We start from the raw sequence: 21546 nt of genomic DNA, 5'->3' as shown, positions 1-21546 counted from the left end.
GCGCCCCCCCAATAGGGGGGCGCCACGTGGCGCCCCTGTCCCTGACCCGGGACAGGGAGCAGGGTTCTACAATTGATATTACTGATGGATAATAGTTGAATTAAAAATTAAAAGAAAATGTATTTTCAACTAACAAAGGACATAAATAATTTTCATAAGTCGTGATTATGAGAATTGATTTTTTAACCGTCAGAAAAAAAAGTGGGTCTCATCTGTGAGTGAAGAAATTAAAAATAACGATTGAAATAGTGAAATAACAATAAAAAATTTTGATTTTTTTGAATAAAAAATTACTATCAAACGAGAGATAATTCTATTCAAAGTATATATTATAGGCTATAAGTGACCTTCGATCCACGATGGACATGAGATTAGCGTTTTTTAATTATGTTTTTGACTTTTTTAGCCCCGCCATGCCCCGCCCCACTCCACTCCGATTTAATCCCCACCAACCCCCTTTAATTTATCCCCCATCCACCTTTTAAATCCTCCTCCACCCTTGTTACACACACCCCTTTAATACTCCACCCATCCCTTTTAAACTCTAATCATTCGTCCCTTCTAATTTTTTATAGACACATTTTCCTTTTCACTCAATTTGCATCTCTCTGATCTGTTTTGAAATTTTACCATTGTCTTAATATATTTGTTTCGATATCTATGGATACATATTAATTTATTTCACAGATTTTTATGTGAAATGCAAAAAAAATCGATGTTTTAAAATACAAATTAATTATTTTACAGATTTGTTGTCTTCGTGTTTTATTTACTAATTTGTTGCCCAGATTAAATATTTTATGAATTTTTTTTTTAAAATTTTTTATGGGAATAGAATCATAATGTGTTGATAATGTGTTTATTCCACAAGTTTTCCTCAGTCAATTTCTCAAAGTTGGGCAAGAATTTGAATTGCACAAGGAAGTGTTTAGTTTTTACTATCAATATGCACGAGAAGCAGAATTTAGTACAGAATAGCCAACGATGAAAGAACAAGAAAACGAATGATACTAGAAACTACTTGTGCACTCTGGGGGGGGGGGGAGATGCTTATTAGAGGAAACAGAAAAATCTTGTGCCATGGCTGGGAAAAAAATTGTGAAAGTACACGAGTCGGACACAATGCTTGGTTAAGCCACTGATATGGTCCATCTGTTTACCTTGACCATCTATTCCCGATGATTCCCCAAACCCTGTGGGCAAAATATATTCGTCGTCTTATTCCTGAGGACTTGGAGTGCATCCTCGATCTCTCTTAATCATACCATGAGGTCGGGAAGTGGAGTCCTCGGTATTCGTGTCCTCATGCTTTTTTAACTCAACGATACCACGTCCTCCTACAACAGTGACGTGTAACACTTGGTACCCCACAAGACTTCTAGTTGTAAGAGGAGTCTATTGTTGTTAAACTTGTACCAATCCTACACTTGTTATGCATGTCAAACATCCACCTCCGATAGGATTCTACGGGATGAAGATTCCCCAATTGTTCAAACCTAATAGGATTCAAACCACCTGACACTATAAATACATGGTTTCACTTCATCATTCAGGTACTCTTTTTATACAATTTTCAGTCCATAGCCTCACGCACATATTTTAACTTAAGCATCGGAGGGGTGACGAGGACACACCTCGACGCCTTTGTTTCAGGTACCGGAAGAACACATTCGTGCTCGTCACCAGTCGTCAAGCCCGGAATTACTCAGGTACGATTTTTGGTAGCATCATTGGCGCCGTCTGTGGGAAACGCTACCAAAAGTCATGGTAAACACACGTTCAGGTCTTCTACCAGCAAGCTCATCTGCTCCGAACCAACCCCCTCATGAGGATATCCCTGTTCCTCAAGAGGAATCATCAGAAGTGCCAGAGCCCCAGCCGGCAGTCGTCACTGCTGGAGCTTTTGAAGAGCTCAGACAACAGGTCGCCACACTGACTCAGCTGTTAAGTTAAAGAAATTTGCATCTATCGCCCACACCAGCACCCCAGGGGGGTTTTATGGCTGATGCTCGAGCTCGAGCTCAAAAACATGTCCCTGACAATGGCGGGGCAGGGGCCTTGAGTATACCACATGTGACCTCGGCCTCGAGATCAGTGACCATGGAGTCCGGGGAACTCACTAGGATTATTCAAGAAGGAATTACGGCGGGCCTACTTCAGGGCAACAAAGGGACGACAAGATTCAGTCCCAACACTCCCTTTATTTCCGAGATATTGACATTCCCCCTACCAGACAGATTTAAGTATCCTAGGATCAAAGAATATGATGGGACCACCGATCCAATCAATCATCTGAACATATACACGGACGTCATGAATCTACAGGTTGCACCAGATCATGTGATGTGCAAGGCCTTCCCGCAAACTTTGACGAATGCTGTTAGGGATTAGTTCTCAACCTTAGAGTCCAACTCCATAGCCTCATTCTCGGATTTGGCGAACAAGTTCTCTGCCTTCTTCGCAAGCAGCAAACGCATCAGGAGGACAGCGGCTTCCCTCATGAAACTTAGACAAGGGCAAAATGAGACCCTACGTGACTTCATGACCAGGTTCAACAAGGAAAGACTACAGATTCCCGACCTACACATAACTGCAGCAGTTTCTACCCTCACATATGCCATAAAGTGCGAGGCTTTCAAAATGTCGCTATCCAAAACTCCGCCAAGGACAGTGACCGAGCTTCTTACCCGAGGAGAGAAGTACATAAACATGGAGGAAACACTGAACCCGAGGAAGGTTGGACCATCCCACGACAGGGTCGAGCATAAAAGACAGCATGACCCGAGCCCCCATCAAGAACCACCTCGGAGTAAACAGAGACAGGAGGCTTCCCTGACGTCATTCACACGTTTAAACACATCGAAAACAAACATTTTGATGGAAATCAAGGATATGAAGGAGCTCAAATGGCCTGCGAGAATGAGGTCACCCCCCCAGTCCAGGGACATGAGCAAATACTGTGAGTTTCATCGGGATCACGGACATACCACTGAAAACTGTAAGCCCTGCAACGGGAGATTGAAGCCCTTATTAAAAGGGGACTTCTGGGTTCCTACATTGGTAATGACAAACGCCCGAAGAATGATGGTGGTAGGGACAGAGCCCCTGAAGTAAAGCGGGATGGTCAACCCACAGCTGGAATCATCAACATCATTGTTGGGGGTATTGCATCAGGAGGAGATTCTAACACTGGGAGGAAGCAGTATGCCCGGCAATACATGACAACCACGAAAGCACATCATGGTGACCTCGAGGACATAACATTTGGTATGAAGGATCTTGAGGGCGTGTCGTTTCCTCATGATGACGCCCTAGTCATCTCTGCAATAGTAGCAAACTTCGAGGTAAAGAGGATCTTAATCGACAACGGAAGTGCTGCTAACATATTGTCACATGAAGCCTTCACAAAAATGGGAATCTCTCCCGAACAACTGAAGACAGTGAAAACCCCCCTTCAAGGATTCGGGGGGGGTATTATTGTTCCGGAGGGAGTGGTCGAGCTTCCGCTTACCTTAGGCTCGGGAAAAGAACAGATAACGGTGATTACATCTTTTCAGATTGTTCGGTCTTCCATGGCATACAACACCATCTTGGGTAGACCATTGCTCAATAAGGTAAAAGCTATTGTTTCCACCTCGCCATGAAGTTTCCCACCAGTCATGGTGTCGGGGTGGTACGCGGAAACCAAGCTACTGCCAGACAATGCTATGTCACCTGCGTCAGGGAAATAAAGACAGACATCATGCAAATCTCAGAAAAGGAGGAAGAGTTCGAGAACAACGGGAGACTCGCTCCAGTGGAGGAGTTATTGGAGATAGAGCTCGAGCAAGGGAAGAAAGTCACGGTTGGTCGAGATCTGAATACGGTCCTCATGACCGAACTTATTGACTGCTTATCCCGCAACATTGATGTTTTCGCATGGAAGGTGGAAGATATGCCTGGCATCGACCCCGAGGTTGTAGTACACATGCTCAACACTAAGCCCGGAACTCATCCAGTTAAGCAAAGAAAGAGGCAGTTTGCACTGGAACGACGACAGGTCATAAAGGAATAAATTAATAAACTAATCAAGGCTCAGTTCATCCGCGAGGTCAATTATCCTGACTGGCTCGCCAATGTCGTCCTGGTAAAAAAGGCTTGTGGTAAGTGGAGAGTCTGCATTGATTTTACAAACCTCAATAAAGCATGCCCAAAAGACAGCTACCCCCTACCTCGAATCGACGATTTGGTGGATAGTACGTCGGGACACAAATTATACAGCTTCTTGGATGCATTCTCGGGTTACCATCAAATTCTTATGGCCGAGGAAGATCAAGAGAAGACATCATTCATGGCCGATTCTGCCATATACTGCTATAAAGTCATGCCGTTTGGTTTGAAGAATGCAGGAGCAACATATCAAAGACTTGTCAATAAAGTTTTTGCAGGAATGATCGGGAGAAATATTGAGGCCTACGTCGATGACATGGTTGTAAAGAGCAAGCAAGTGGGCAACCATGTAAGTGACCTCAAGGAGGTGTTCGCCACGCTGCGTAAGTACATAATGAAACTAAATCTGAAAAAATGCGCATTTGGCGTTGCCTCGGGAAAGTTCTTGGGTTTCATGATCACTCACAGGGGAATCGAAGCCAACCCAGACAAAATACGGGCGTTGGCATCAATGGAGTCACCTAAAACCAAGAAGGAGGTACAGAAATTAACAGGCCGTGTTGCAGCCCTCAACAGGTTTATGTCCCGCGCAGCCGACAAATGCTTCCCCTTCTTCAAAGTCCTCAGGGAAAACCAAAATTTTGAATGGGATGAGGAGTGTGAAAGGGCTTTTCACGAACTTAAGGAAACGCTGGCGTCTCCTCCTATCCTCACTAAACCTGAGCATAGTGATACTCTGTATTTATACTTGGCCGTATCCCAGAATGCCGTAAGCGGCGTGCTAGTGAAAGAAGTTAACAAGGCCCAGCAACCCATATACTACGTCAGTAAAGTCTTGCTCGATGCAGAGACAAGATATACTTTGGTAGAACAGCTTGCTCTTGCGTTGGTTGTGGCAACACGAAAGCTCAGACAATATCTTCAGTCTCACCCCATAGTTGTGCTCACTAATCAACCCCTTAAGCATATATTACAAAAACCCGACGTTTTCGGTAGGTTACTAAAGTGGGCAATTGAACTGGGAGAATTTGACATCGAGTATAAATCCCGACCATCTATCAAGGCGCAGGCCTTGGCTGACTTTATTGCAGAAATCACCCCAAGGCCTCGGGGCCAGGGGATAACTCGGACAATCATATTTCAAACATTTGGAACATCTTTGTTGATGGAGCATCCAACTCGTCAGGTTCGGGAGCCGGGGTAATCATCACGAGCCCTGACAAAATCGTGGATATTCAATGCGCACTCAGGTTTGAGTTTGAAGCTACCAACAACGAGGCCGAATATGAGGCCGTCATTATCGCTCTTGAGCTTGCTCGAAATCTTGAGCTCGAGCATTTTAAAATTTTTAGCGATTCTCAGCTTGTGGTCGGCCAGATAGAAGGTACGTTTGAAAGGAAGGAGGAGAAGATGAGTTTGTATTGTCTAAAAGTCCATGATCTCCAGCGACAATTTAAGAGTTGCGAAATCCTAAAAATTCCGCGGGCTGATAATGGTAAAGCTGATGCATTATCTAGACTGGCATTCATGGGAATCGATGGGCTAGAGAGGACAGTCCACGTGAAATTGGTAATGGAGCCCAGTATCACTCAGGGAGTTGGAGTCATGGACATTGTTCATGAGCCGTCATGGATGGACCCAATTGCAGAGTTCATAAGTAATGGAAATTTACCTGAGGACCCCAGACTGTCGAGGAGTATAAGATCTCGGGCATCTAGGTACTGCATGATTGGAGGAGTACTATTCCGAAGAAGTTTCACAGTTCCATATCTAAGATGCCTTAAACCCTCAGAATCATCCCGAGCTCTAGCTGAAGTTCATGAAGGTGTATGTGGGAATCATCAAGGAGCTCGGGCATTGGCATTCAAGCTTATAAGGTATGGGTACTACTGGCCCACCATGAAGAAAGATGCCTCTGAATATGTCAGAAAATGCGACAAATGCCAGAGGTTTGCCAATGTCATCCATTCTCCAGCTGAGGACCTCACAACCCTAACATGTTCGGCCCCTTTTGAGCAGTGGGGAATTGATATCCTCGGGCCTTCTCCGGTGGCAAGAGGACAATTAAAATTCGTGGCAGTGGCAGTAGAATACTTCACGAAGTGGGCAGAAGCAGAACCTTTGGCAATAATTTCGGAGCCTAAACTTAGAGCTTTTGTATGGAAATCTATTGTCTGTAGGTTCGGGATACCAAAGGTCCTCATAACTGATAATGGACGACAATTTGGTAATGTACAATTCAGAAGTTTCTGCACCAACCTAGGGATTGACCATCGACTCACATCAGTTTCACACCCTCAAAGCAATGGTCTAGCCGAGGTCACAAATCGGATTATTTTGCAAGACCTCCGGACAAGACTCGGGGATGCCAAAGGCTCTTGGTCCGAGGAGCTCCCCTCAATACTCTGGACGTACAGAACTTTGCATAAAACTACGATGGGAGAAACCCCCTTCATGCTAGCATTTGGCGTTGAGGCCACCATCCTAGTTGAAAATCAGTCTTCCCAGCCTAAGGAGAATGATGCCCGATTCTCTGGAATGTACGACAGAACATTTGGATCTCCTCGAGGAGGTTCGTGAACAAGCAGCACTAAGAGTAGCCTCTTACCAAAGCAGAGTGGCAAGGCATTTTAATAGCCGGGTCAGATCTCGAAGATTCAGGACTGGAGACCTCGTGTTGAGGAAGGCCGAAGCTGCTGGTCATGCTCCCGGAAAGCTCGGGCCAATTTGGGAAGGACCATTCGAAGTCATACGGCAAATCAGAAGAGGGTCTTACAGCCTAAAGGATACCTCGGGTAGACCTCTTCCAAGGCCTTGGAATGCCGATAATCTGAAAATATATTACAAGTAGCATTCCCGATGTCATGTCGGAGATTTTCTTCTAGTTCTTCTGAATTTTATTTTTAGTTTGGCGGGCCTGCGCGCCCTTGCATTTTATTTCTAGTTTGGCGGGTCTGCGTGCCCATGAATGTTTTCAATTCTCTTTTGTAATGAACTACGTTCGGCTTGATCCCGTTTGGGTACGTAGGCAGCTTGGATACGATAAAAATCCAAGTCCAGTCCAAAGAATTAAAAAAATCCAAGCTTCAGGTATAACAAGCCCCGTCGTTAATTTTGCATCCAAGAATTACCTAAGCCTTGCCCTCGAGCAAGCACTCTAAAGCCTTGTCCTCGACAAGCATTCCAAGCCTTGCCCTCGAGCAAGCACTCAAAGCCTTGTCCTCGACAAGCATTCCAAGCCTTGCCCTCGAGCAAGCACTCAAAGCCTTGCCCTCGAGCAAGCAATACAAGCCTTGTCCTCGAGCAAGCAATACAAGCCTTGCCCTCGAGCAAGCACTCCAAGCCTTGCCCTCGAGCAAGTAATAAAAGCCTTGTCCTCGACAAGCATTCCAAGCCTTGCCCTCGAGCAAGCACTCCAAGTCTTGCTCTCGAGCAAGCAATAAAAGCCTTGTCCTCGATAAGCATTCCAAGCCTTGCCCTCGAGCAAGCACTCCAAGCCTTACCCTCGAGCAAGCAATACAAGCCTTGCCCTCGAGCAAACACTCAAAGTCTTGTCCTCAACAAGCAATATAAGCCTTGCCCTCAACAAGTTTGCATTGCTTTGAGGCAAGGTGAATGACCCTCGATACAGTAAGAATTGGAAGGACACGAGGATTACATTGAGTTTCCTCAAAAATTATCGTCGATATTATTTGCATACCATCGATATTAATATTCGATGACGTAGTCGTCGATATGTCGTCGAGAATAATATTAATATTCGAAAGACATTTTTCGTTATCTATTTATGTCGTGGCCATAGATAGATGTTCGTAAATCATGATCGTCGATTATAAAGGCGTAAACATCACTATTTGAATCGTCGGTTAAAAATATATTCGTCGTTATATTATCATCGAGAGCATAATATATCGAAAAGCAGTAAAGATCAACTAAAGTAAAAGCTCGGGCAAAATAGTATAGAACATGGAGATTGTATTAATAAGTGCTCGATAAAAAGTGATGCAAAAAATGCCGGATTTAGCTGGCGATGGTTACAAATTTTGCTCGAGTAAACAAACTACATCTAGACCCCGGGGCTCTCCTGACCATCCTCGAGGTCATCATCAAGGTCGATCCCTTCGTTGTCGAGGGTACCCTCTTCTGACTCCGAAAGCTTGAGGTCTCCAGCAATCTCCGGGATTGCCTTCAGCTCCTCGGGTTTCGCATCAGGCTTCGACCGAAGAAATGCTCGAGCCTCCTTAAGGCCAAGGAAATATGAGCCCATTGCACAGTCGCCTTTCAGCTTGTTGAAATCCTCGGAGTTCTTGAACTCCTCAACAGCTTCACCCCGAGCTTCAGCCACCCTGACCTCGAGGGATTTCTTTAGCTTCTCGAGCTCTGTCTTCAATTCTTCTACCTCGTCTTTCACGAGGCCTATTTCATCACGAGCCTTTCGAAGCTCGGCCTTCTCAAGATCACGCTCAGCCTCGAGGTCAGTTACCCTCTTATCTCGAGCTTCTATTGCCTCCTGGAGCTCGATCACCCTCCGGGAATCATCCATTCCCCTGAGTAAGCCACCTCGAGCTATACTCAAAGCCTGCAAACACATTTATCATTAGCTATAACCTCGATATAAAAAGAACATAAATCTTATAATCGCAGTTCACCTGGAATATAAATGACTCGAGGTCCTTGCCGGCCTCTTCATACCCGAGCCTTTGTCGGTATCTGTCGACAAGGCTCGACATCAAGTATGATTGCCCTGTATTCTCGACGTTTTTAGTGCCCGAGGGAACATTATCCTCGTCGAGATCCACTACCGTGTGCTCCCGCGGAGGCAGAAGAGAGCTAGATGGAACAGATCGAGGAGTGTTGCCTCCAGGCGACATGCTTCTGCGCCTCGAGGACTCTCCTGCCCCGCTTCTTTTCTGTTGCTCTGGCCCAGAAGCTCGAGGCCTCTTTTTTCCCCTTTTCTACCCAGGGGTTCGAATCTGAGGAGCCCTCGACTTTGACTACACGGCCTGTCGCAAAGCAGTTGGATCAAAAGTCATTGCTGCAAAATATCGACGATATATTAGAAACGAGCATATAAATAAGCAAAAAATTAAAGAAAAAATGTACATATCCTACCCTCGACGCCTTTAATGTCTTCACGATCGAGAACGTCATCCCCGAGGATGTCGTCCATATCAAACACCAGAGGCTCGAGATTTTCTAACATCTGCCTGTCCCCCTCTAGACTCTCAAAGTATGCCTGACCCTCACAAAATCTCGACGTATCTAGAAATCCCCATCGAGACTTGAATGGAAGGTCGATATCTTGAGGAATCACGTAGAACCATTTCTCCTTCCACCCTTTTAAAGAGCTGGGCATCTTCGGGATTCTAAAACCTCCCCGGGTAGAAAGGTAGGCAAAGCATGTATACTGGGGCAACTGTTTAAGGTCGAAGACCATTCTACATAGGTCGAGATATGGTGTAATGCCTAGGTATCTACAGGCGATGAAGAAATAGGCGAGCATCCTCCACCAATTTGGCACTAATTGCCCCGGGCTCATGTTATGCTCGACCAATAAAGACATAAAAAACGGATGCAGGGGCCACCTAAATCCCCCTTTCAAAGAATCCCTAAAAATTACAAACTCCCCATCTCGAGCTATAGCCATCCTATCCCCTACCCCGGGCACTCTAATGTCACAGCTCGGCATTATGCCATGTTCTCTAGCCGTCGATATGGCCAGGTGCTCTTTAAGGGTACAGGGTTGGTCAGGATATGTTAAAAGCGTCAAGTTATCTTCTGCTCGAGGTTGTGCATTAATAGGGATGGCTACAGGGATTATCGACTTACCTAAACTCTCTGGGGTTGTCCTCGACCCAGAGGATGACGACGAGGTAGACTCACTAGACATCCTACCAGAAGTGTTCTTAAATAATAAAGCTTAAATTTCTCGATCTCTTACCTTAATATCGACGACCCAAAACCCACAAAATGCCCAAGCTCGAGGATTCTGAAAAATTCACAGAGAGGTAAAATGGTAAGAAATGGAAAGTGACTGGGGTATTTATAAACTTCTGTGGGAAACCCAAGGGTCGTCCGGCTTGGACCGTTGGATCTGGACACGTGTCGCTCATCGGGGTAACCAAAGTTAAACCGCCTTTCACTTTAGGGCTGATGTTATCTCTGAACTGGACCTCGGGTTTCTTTGCACGAGGGCATTTTCACCTGTGCATCCCACACTCAAACCTCGAGCATGGATGCACGAGGGCCACTGATATGGTCCATCTGTTTACCTCGACCATCTATTCCCGATGACTCCCCGAACCCTGTGGGCAAAATATATTCGTCGTCTTATTCCCGAGGACTTGGAGTGCATCCTCGACCTCTCTTAATCATACCATGAGGTCGGGAAGTGGAGTCCTCGGTATTCGTGTCCTCATGCTTTTTTAACTCAACGATACCACGTCCTCCTACAACAGTGACGTGTAACACTTGGTACCCCACAAGACTTCTAGTTGTAAGAGGAGTCTATTGTTGTTAAACTTGTACCAATCCTACACTTGTTATGCATGTCAAACATCCACCTCCGATAGGATTCTACGGGATGAAGATTCCCCAATTGTTCAAACCTAATAGGATTCAAACCACCTGACACTATAAATACATGGTTTCACCTCATCATTCAGGTACTCTTTTTATACAATTTTCAGTCCATAGCCTCACGCACATATTCTAACTTAAGCATCGGAGGGGCGACGAGGACACACCTTGACGCCTTTGTTTCAGGTATCGGAAGAACACATTCGTGCTCGTCACCAGTCGTCAAGCCCGGAATTACTCAGGTACGATTTTTGGTAGCATCAAGTTGAAACAACAAAATCAACAAGATTAGGTTGTGAACAAATTTATGGAGGAGCATGACCATGGCCTTATTACGTCTAGCAGAGTATATTTGTTAAGATCACATCTGACTAAAGGAAAGCACTTACACAAAAAATTTTGGAAGCCAATATACCAATCCGTCAGCAATTTTGACTTATGGAGATAGATTCGGGGGGTCTTCCGTCAATTAGGTGCGTACAAAGAGAAATAAAGAACCACGAAATGAATGTACGAGTGGAACAAAGTGGTCATGATCCAAAAAATCTAATTGAGCATTTCACGTTTGAGAAAGAGAAAAGCGCTAACCTTTATTTCAATTTCTTGACTTAGACAAGATCTAATAGAGCATTTTTATGTCTTTCTACAATGAAGTTGAACAAATAAATTTTTACATTTGCTTGAAAAAAGTCAAAATCCATCGATGCTAAAGTGTATGGTATGGAGCAGTCTGAGCCAAAAAAGATTTTTGAACGACAACATGTGCTACCTTATTTTTTACGAAAACTAATTTCATCACATGTAGTTGTTAAATGTTTAAGTTTGAAGATTATTTGTGTCAACATATACCTTACCATTTCAAGAAAAAAGCAAGTTATGCATTTACCCGATAAATACAGTCTACGAAAATGGACAAAGAATGCCAAGATTGGGTCAGCCTATGAACCAATGATCGGTTTATCTGTCGATGATGGTTAAGGTCAGTCAATGATGGGACGACATGGAATATTGTCATATAAGGCTTCTTTATTAGTTGACGATGTGTCTATAACAGATGCTCACTGCACCTTTTTGTTGGATGAATCTGATAAGTTGCATATCAAGATGAAAGAGAATGATAATGGAGGCGTGACCAAGATTAGAAGCAAAAGTTACGAGAAGAGCCAAGTCGTATGTTATTAGGGATGGCAACGGGGGCGAGAGCCCGTCCCACAGGGCAATTTTCTGCCCCGTTACTTAAGATGGGGTGGGGCGAGACCTAGCCCCATTTACATACCTCTTTTTTTAAATTTTTCTGTTTTGATGATTCATTTTATTACCCCCATTTATTAAAGTGGGACAATAATATATTTATTAAAATTTTAATTAATTTATTCCTTTTTAAAAGTTAAAGTATTCGAATATATTCAATAAATTAAGATTTTTATTATTTATCATATTCTTTAGATAATCTTAGTTATCGTCTTGTATTAGAATTAATGAAATTTCATAAAGTTATTCCATTTAAAGTATTGAATTCTTTAAAAAATAAATAAATAAATAAATAAACAAAGCATGGCGGGACGGGTGTGATCCATACCTACCTCGTACCCATCTCGGAGCGAAATTCTCTGACCCAAACACTCAATTAAGCAAGTAACGAGGCAGGGCACCGCGGGTATAGAGTGATGACAAAAAAATCTGTCAAACTCAACATATGCGGACAAAAATGGTCAAATTGGATACACCGGTGCTTTGCCCACTCCACCCCAGTCGCTTAATCGATTATTCGGGTAGGGTACAAGACGAGAATTTTAGCCCTAGGATGTGTACGGGTGATGGGGGCTCTGCCCCTGCCCTGTTCATTTTTTTTTTTTTTTAAGAAGTCAATACTTTAAATGAAAAAAATTCACAAAATTTCATTAATTTTAATAGAATATGGTATCTAAGATTTTTTAAAGAATATGATAAGCAATAAAAATCTTAGTTTACCAAATATATTCTAATAATTTAACTTTTAAAATAAATAAATTAATTAAAATTTTAATAACTATATTATTCTCCACTTTAATGAATAGGGATAATTAAATGAATTATCAAAAAAATAAATTAATTAAACGAATAGTGGAACGGGTAAGGGTTAGGAAATTGTACGACAGGCGAAGGGTTTAGAGAACTTGCCCCATTGCTATTTTTTAGGTAGGCATCAGGTTAGACAAGTTTTTTTGCCATCTCTATATGTAATCCAAATACTTTAGAATGAACTAGTTCTAATATTTCTTTGTCTCTATATCCTTTTGCTAGAAAAGATCTCTTGGTCATTTTACCTTCCAAACAAGAATCACAAAGTTAGACCTTAAGTGTATTAAGTGGACCATCTCTAGCCAATATTTGTATCCTACTAAGGCTCATATGTCTAAATTTAAAATGCCATAAATATGTATCACTAGTAGAGTAAAACATTTGTTTGTAGTTTACAGAAGTAATATTTATTTTATTTGTGGCACAATTTAAAATATAAAGACTATTAATCAAATATCCAGCATGAATAAAAGCTTTATTCTTTAAAATATAAACTGCATCATGCGTGGAATTTATAAAATAGCCTTATCCTATTAAACATGAAACAAAATTCAAATCCCGCTTCATTCGCAGGCCATAACAACAGTCTCTAAGAATTAAACGCCTACCACTACTGGAATAAAAGTAAACTACTATTACTGCTCTTACTGAAGCTATAGCTCCTGTGTCGACGATAACTTTAAATTGGTCCTTACTGAGTCTTCTGCTCTCCTGAAGCATCGCATAGATATGCATATATGATCAGTAGTTTAGAGTCTACAACCCATGAATTTGTAGAATCAACCATCAATTTCTGGGAAAGTCTCTTCAGGGTTGTAGAGGGGCCTGCTAGCCTCTAATAGAACCCCTAGAGATGGAACTAGAGCCATTTAATCCATTCCACGACCATCAAGAACTATGACCTTGAGGCCAAACATGACTTAACAATAAAAACTCACCAACACTCTGCTTTTTAGCTAGTGCATCAGGGCAGTCTTTCTTCTAATATCATTTGCGACCACAGTGGAAACACTTCCCTTTTCGGCGTTCTATCTGATTTAGACTTTTTGTTGCCTAACTTCTTGTAAGATCTCTTCCTCTTCTTTCCAACTCCACCTTGGCTTGAAACTAGAGAAGCTAGTAATTGCCGCATGACCATGGCCACCTTTTCCCTTAAGATCATTTTTCACATTTTGCAACTCATTCATCAACTTAGTCAATAGCATATTCATCTTGTGCAAGTGATAATCCAAAGTAAATTGTGAAAACATATCAAATAAAGAGTTCAATACTATGTCAACTTGTTTCCTGATCAATAGTTGCACCGAGATTTTCCGCCACGTTAAAGTGTGCAATCATAATCAACATATGATCCTTCATAGGCATTCCAAGTTTTATGTGAATGCACTTTAAAGTATGAGTTGCCTCAAAATGAGCCCTCCTACTTTGATGTCCAAATATGCCCTTCAGACTTTCTAGCACGTCGTAAGAGGCCACCTGACTTTCAAGTTTTTGTTGTAAAATGTTTGACATGAATACCAAAATGTAACAATAAATCATCTTGTCGGTTGAGATACACTTATCATATGCAGACCTCTTGGACTTGCCTGTTGTCTTAGTAGGTTTTTCAAGACATTCTTTTTCCACAACAAAATATAGTTTTTTGGCAATAAGTACAAAAGTCAAATTACGTTTTCAATCCACATAATTATTCCCGACAAGTTGGTTTTGTTTTAGAATAACTGAAAATGCACTAAAAGATTTAAAAATAACAATTTATTGTATATTAAAATTGACCAATGAATAAAATTTAGCATATGATGCATCAATGCATATGTAGATCTATCTAACTACAGTAATATAACGATGACTCGATCCTTGTGATCTAACATGCCTCTCTATAGAAAGGTCAATGTATCCACTAATCAAGTTGAGACCCTCCCATTAGACAAAATATATCTGACAACAAATATCTATATTAAGCCTAGCATCAGTTTATTTGGTCACCAAAATTATAAGTGAAAGCCTTTATAAGGGGTTCGTAGATAATTTCGATTTGAGTGTATAACCTTTGTCCCAATATCTAAATACTTGAAAATAATTTCACGCCATCTACAGGATAATCACAATTTATATTCTACCTCAACGATTTATCATCAAGAAATTCAATCAAACAATTTGAACCACGCGGCCTCCCTATAGGGAGTCTGTTGCATTACCGGTACGAGACAAGCGAGTTACTTTGCATCCTACTTAATATTTTAACATAATGAATTTTAATTTTAAATAATTACCAATTGTTCATATTAATCGGATTAACATACAATTTAATTATTACGATTTTCCATCTAGAAATTTTAATTTAAATTAAATTAATCACAAAAAAAATCGGTGTACAATGATATGTATTCTATTCACACATGATATTATAAATACATATATGTGTCATGATATTTAGAACGATAATATTTCAAACAATAATTTAAAGCATTCATAAAGCAATAAGTTAACAATTATTTGATACCTAAAAATCGGCTGAAGAATTAAATTAAAAACTAAATGGACCTAAGCCCAATACTTAATAAAAATCTTCAACAAAAAAATCTTTAAATATCCAACGGTAGCAGCTGCACATCAATAGGATTCTGCCACCGTAAAAATTAATTAATTTCGAATTCGACCTATCCTGATTTGACCCGATTTGCAAAAATGAATTCAGACCAAAATTCTACCCAAACTCTGCACATGCTGGAATTCAAGTATATGCAATAAGCTGCTGTGCCATGGTAGATAGCTTGCTGCCTTCTGCCTAATTTTAATTTTAATTTTTTTTGTTGCAAATTCTTGAATTCTTCTTCGTTGTCGTTTCGTCTTCAATTTTTACAAGATACAAAATTATAAGAATCGTGATAATTACATAAAACTTACGTTCGTAAGCTCACAATTTTTAATCTAATTGAACAGAAAATTAAATCAAGATAATGAAGTCATATCCACCTATCTTGTTACGGGCTTGAAATAACGAATTACAATCAAGAACTGTCACAAATAATTGGTTCACAATTTAAAATAATCCAATTACACAATCACCACATAATAAAAAAATTTTTAGACATTGTTTGACTAGAACATGCAATCAAGATTAAAAAATATTAAGTACGTGAACAATCTAAATTGCTCTAATACCAGTTAGAATGCAAAAGCGGAATTACCCAGAAATTAAAAAATCTCTTTAATTCAATAAACAATATTGTCTTAATGTTCACGTGTATATTATATCAAAAATAAATTATTCGAAATTTTACTTAAGTGTGATGGTCAATTCTTGAATTACTTTTGAATTACGAATTTCTATCCTTTTGGATTAGAAACTTCTAGCTTTTGATTGCAAGAACTTGATGCTTCAAACATCAAAGTTTTCTATAGTATTTTCCAAAGTCAATACTACACCGGTAAGTGAGCATCTTCTTTTAATTAACTCATGAAACTAATTCTTGATTTGGACAATTGATAAAAGCAAGAAAAATGATTTTTCTCTCTTTTCCTCTTTTCAAATTTGAACACTATGAAATTATATATTCTGATTCTTGTAGGATTTCTATTCAACACCATAGGATGTCTAGGTTCTATTTAATCTCCATTTATAAAGATAATATAGTTCCAATCATTGTAGAATAATAATTCCACATTCAAACAAGAGTTCTAATTAAAATCCAAGTATGAGTTTTAATTAAAATCCAAATTCAATTTGTTCACATTTAATTATAGGTATAGTCCTAGAACTTTAATTGTAATTATAATTAAATTTACAATTTTCTTAGTAATTACAACTATGTACAAAAATTTATGGTAATTACAATTAAACCCAAGCTATTATAATTGTCGTAATTAAGTTTCAAAACTTTCTAAAACTACCATAGCGACCTGATCAAATATATATTAATCTAATCTTTAATAATTAGATCATGTCTAGTCGACTATAGACCACCTAATTTAATTATTAGTGTTTTATTTTTCCACTAAAGATAAAAGATTGAATCCTTGGAATATATAAGATCATAGAAATCAATAAATCCGTAATACTTTATTCTGATCTGTCATATATGTACTTTATTCTTGTCTGAGATCCGATAATTAGGTATGAGTATAAATGACCGTTTTTTCCTTTTAATTTTCTCACTAACTTAAGTATCATTTTTTTTCAACGATGCTGTAAACTAATTATACATGTCGAAATTTAGCCGTCGGTAAACGCTGAATTCAAATTTTAATCGTTTAACAGAAAATATTTAAATAGTCACTCTATCCATTTTTTAGGGTGACGATTCTCGACACGAATTCATGTTCTCTATTTCGACCATTCTCAAGTTTTAAACTCATCGAAAGGTTTGACCAATCAAATTGATCTAACCCATTGATGAATCAAATAACCATTAAAATCACGAAAAAAATATGCATAACCCTATAAAGATATATAGATGAAATACACGGAGATCAAGTAGAATTTAATTTTCTGCAAGATCATACTATATAATTAAACTCGACATGTAGTTCGTTTAATACATTCCAAGTGTATTACTGTTACCTTCAACTATTTCTGTGATAAGGATAAATTGCAAACCTAAATAGTAAATTGGTCAACACTATAACCTTCTAATACAAGGTGCCAATCCTTATACATTGGCCATGAATTATATTATTTATGATCAAAATATAAATTACGTTACACTGTACTTTTCAACTTAAGTACCCAACTTATATTATTACAAGTGATTATATGCACTTTAATTCTCATGCTTAATAATAAATAAATGTAAATAAATAAAGTAAACACAATTTTATTCAATATAAGAATATTTATTATTTTTTACATCAACAAAACTATACTATATAGACATACAACCCAACATCATTATTGTATAAAGATAATATTTTGAATAGTGATTTTTTGAAAAAATGTATACTTAAAATGCGAGAAAAAGTTTTGTTTAAAATATTTTATTTTATGAATGTGAGGTTAAAAATGAGTATGAGAAATAAATTTTTTTATTCTAAAGAGAGTCAATAGGGGCTCTATTTGTGAAAGTTTGAAGATCACGTCTCCAAATTTCTTATATTTTTCAAATTTAAGTCCTTATTTGATTTCCATTATTTTAAAAAAATATGTTTCTCTATCTTATTTTTAATTATATATTTTTCAGTAAAATAATATTAAAAACAAATCTAAATTTTTAACTATACGTTATCCAGCAAAATACTATTTCAAAGTTCATTTGAAGAAAAAAACAATTATTATCGGGTCCAATTTGTATCCGACTGTCAAACCCGCAATGTTCGACTACAGGCAAAAGGATTAGCCAAATGATATGAGTGAGAGGATAACACACACCAATACATTTCCAATCCCATTCCAAGAAACCAAAAATGGCTGCGTCTTACGCTGCAGCTTCTCCTTCATCGATCGCCTTCTTCTCCTCTTCAATTTTCATCTCCACACCAACCGCTTCCTCAAGGCTAAACTGTTTTTTCAAATCCCACAACACAAAATTCCCATTGAGAGCTTTAGTTCGTTCTGAATTGGCTACTCTCCCTGTACTTTCCTTTGAAGGAACCCAGGTAGGTACTGCCACTCTGGACCTCAAGTCCGCTCCTGCTGAAACTGCACGCGCTGTCGTCCACCGTGGACTCACCACTGACCTCACGAACCGCCGCCGTGGCACCGCTTCTACACTGACTCGCGCCGAGGTCAGGGGCGGTGGGAGAAAGCCTTACGGTCAGAAGAAAACCGGCCATGCTCGCCAGGGTTCGCGGAGAACCCCGTTGCGACCCGGTGGTGGAGTTGTTTTCGGGCCCAAGCCTAAGGATTGGTCTATTAAGATTAATAAGAAAGAGAAGCAGCTTGCGATTTCCACTGCCATTTCTAGTGCTTTTGAGAACGCGATTGTGATTGAGGATTTTGATGAGAAATTTGAGAAGCCAAAAACCAAAGAGTTCATTGCAATGATGAAGAGATTGGGACTGGACCCAAAAGAGAAATCTACGTTTTTGATGACAGAGGTTTCGGATAATGTGAAACTTTCAAGTCGGAATATTGGGACTTTGAAAATGCTGACGCCCAGGACTCTGAATTTGTTCGACATTCTGGACGCGGAGAAGTTAGTTTTCACCAAAGGCGCAGTTGAGTTCTTGAATGAGAGGTACGGGTTTGATTTTGTGGAAGACGAGGACGAGGAATATGAAGAGGAAGAGGCAGAAGAAGTAAATGCTGATGAAGGTTAGGATTTTCATTTTGTTTTGGGTAATTTGAAACTTGTAATTCTCCATTGTTGGTATACTCTCTTTAATCATTTGTGCTATGGTGAAATTGTTAAATGAAGCTAACTCTAGCGTAGTACATTGTGCAAGGTTTACCTCCAAATCTTATAAATACACTTTTCAGTTATACCGAGTTGATATGGAACATGCTAGAGAAACGAACCCAACTCATCCCTGTGTACACCTTCTCGGGTACCTAGTTTAAAGCTCATGGCCTACTTCATTACTCCAAAAAAGTACAGTGTGAAAATTTGCAGTCACCTTTTACATTGCACGACTCGACTCTATCAAGATTGTTCATTTGTGGTATCTCTGCGTAAGCTGCTAGAAATAGTAGTTATACTAGTAATCAAGTTCTTTTTGATGGTTTTCTATGTACTGTTGAGAGAAGAGTTGTGATAGGCTCCAATAGACCTGTTCATTTTTTATTATCCGCTGCATTTTATAGTTCAAATATCAAAACTCTTTTAGTTGATTCTCAGGAAATTAGCATTTTTAGCTGGTCGATTGATCATCATTATCTGGTATCATAGGAGGGATCAGATGGCGCGTAGTTCCTGTGACATTTTATGAAACCCAGGAGTCCGTTCTCTCACAACTGATGTCAACTTTTTAGTTGGCATCATTTAGTAGTTTAAACATCTCTGCTACATTTGATGGTCTCAACATCATTAACCCAGTATAGTTGAATCTTTACGGGAAATAAGTATTTGCATATACAGATTAGAAAACATGAACATAAGCATCAATTTTTGCATCCCCTTGGCGATTGTTTGTACCTTGAGGTTCAGTGAGGGAATTCACTGGACGGATATTCTAAATTAGAAGTGGACAAACAGTTCTAATAAGTCATTGCCGCCAACATAAAACTAATAGAGGCTTCATGAATCAGTGCTAAAGCTATTGGAAAATTTGCATGTATAAGCATGTAAATACGGGCTTAAATTGAAACTTATGCCTGTTGGGCTCCATTAAAATGAGATTTTGGAGGAAAATGCGTTTTGGAATAGAATAGTGATTTTTTGGAAAAATGTGTGGTTGAAAAATAAGAAAAAGTTTTTGGTTTACGTGTAACATTATTTTATGGGAGAATGTGAGGTTGAAAATGATTTTTGGAAAAATGGAGCCCAAATAGTTGCAGATACAGTTATACCCTATATGTTATACAAACAATGATGTTGACACTTATTTAGTTTGCATTTCTTTTCCTTTTGTGGGCATGTATGTGGGGTATATAAACTTGAGGTTTTAGAACTGTTGAAACAGATGTATCTTGTGTACATCTTCCTACTAGTCAAGCATTTTCTACGACATATAAAAGAGGATATAAATAACGATGCTGTGTTGTGGTTGTCTAAGATCCTGCAGTGGATCTTCAAGTGGATGTGGTAATGAGACAAACGGTGTGGCAAAACACATAGTTGATTCCAAATTAATTAGGGGATAAGACCTAGTTTGTTAGAGGATTTTGACTTGATCAACTCTTACATTGTTCAGCACTGGTTGCTTCTTACATTCTTTTACTGACATTGTAATCAGGAACAGAGGCAGAAGGGAATTCTGAATCAACAGAATGATGCTGCGACACATTTCTTTGATCTGTCAAGGATCTTTTCTACCCAAAGCTGGTGAATGATTTCTGTATTGCCAAAACCGACAGCCATTTTGTGTTTCTGACAAGTGTATCATATTGCAAGCCAATTCGAGATGTTTTGAAGTAAACATCATTTCATTAATCTCCTTCTTGTTGTCTTGGCCTGGTATCCTCATTCACTATCTTTTCGAACTTTTCTCTGTGTTGGTAATTAAGGCCATTTGGTTGCAGGGAATTGTTGTGTAGTCAATTGACAGGGTTCTTTCTATTAGATGGTTTTTAGTTTACTCAGGAAAAAAAGAACTTGTTGGCTTTACAGCGTCATGAGTAATACTACTTTTCTTTCCATATTATATATGTTTAATCCATTCATATAATTTCATTCTTCTTGATGATTTTTACTTGCGCAATCTTTCGTCACGAGCAATTAGTGAAGCCATAAATTGATCGAGTGCCATAGGATCCAAATTCTTGTATTAGGATTTCTAAGCACGAATCTGTCTAAAAACATGTACTAGATATCAATATATGTTTCTCTTTGAAATGGTTTTATATAGCTAACACATGAACTCGACTCATTTACTCGTGTGTATGGTTCTTGAGGGAACTTCAGATCCTTTTGCTCTGGAGAGCAGATTCTCCATTAAATTTAATTTGTAATTAAAACATAAAAATAAATAAGTAAACAATGTGGTAAACTTGATACTTCAATCCTCACCCTAGCCCTTGCCTCTCGAAAATCCTGTGCGGCGAGGGATGAGGAGGGCTGCCTTCCCATGTTGCCATCCTTGTATCGGATTGGACATTATGTTTAGTTGGGCATATGATGTTTGATTTTTCCTGTGATATTGATCAATTGCTGCTTCATT

The 21546-nt window shown here is 39.4% G+C and overlaps 2 protein-coding genes across 3 annotated transcripts; both read left to right on the top strand.

The window, feature by feature from the left end:
• Positions 1 to 2709: 2709 nt before the first annotated feature.
• Positions 2710 to 3644, top strand: LOC111369085. Its single transcript, XM_022990570.1, has 2 exons — positions 2710 to 2959; positions 3025 to 3644. Exons 1-2 carry the CDS (start codon positions 2710 to 2712, stop codon positions 3642 to 3644), a joined length of 870 nt encoding a protein of 289 aa, XP_022846338.1.
• Positions 3645 to 18112: 14468 nt separating this feature from the next.
• On the top strand, positions 18113 to 21030 carry LOC111369697 (50S ribosomal protein L4, chloroplastic). Of its 2 annotated transcripts, none has more exons than XM_022991305.1 (2): positions 18113 to 19042; positions 20629 to 21030. In XM_022991305.1, the coding sequence occupies exons 1-2, from the start codon at positions 18193 to 18195 to the stop codon at positions 20658 to 20660; spliced, it is 882 nt and encodes a 293-aa protein (XP_022847073.1). In that variant the 5' UTR covers positions 18113 to 18192; the 3' UTR covers positions 20661 to 21030. The 2 variants fall into 2 exon arrangements, with proteins under 2 accessions (XP_022847073.1, XP_022847072.1); XM_022991304.1 differs by having other exon boundaries at positions 18121 to 19042; positions 20623 to 21030.
• Positions 21031 to 21546: the final 516 nt, after the last annotated feature.

Source organism: Olea europaea, chromosome 20 (genome assembly GCF_002742605.1).
Source record: "Olea europaea var. sylvestris chromosome 20, O_europaea_v1, whole genome shotgun sequence".
NCBI lineage: Eukaryota > Viridiplantae > Streptophyta > Magnoliopsida > Lamiales > Oleaceae > Olea > Olea europaea.
Note: the sequence above shows the minus strand (reverse complement) of the source record. Positions and strands in the feature narration are given on the sequence as shown.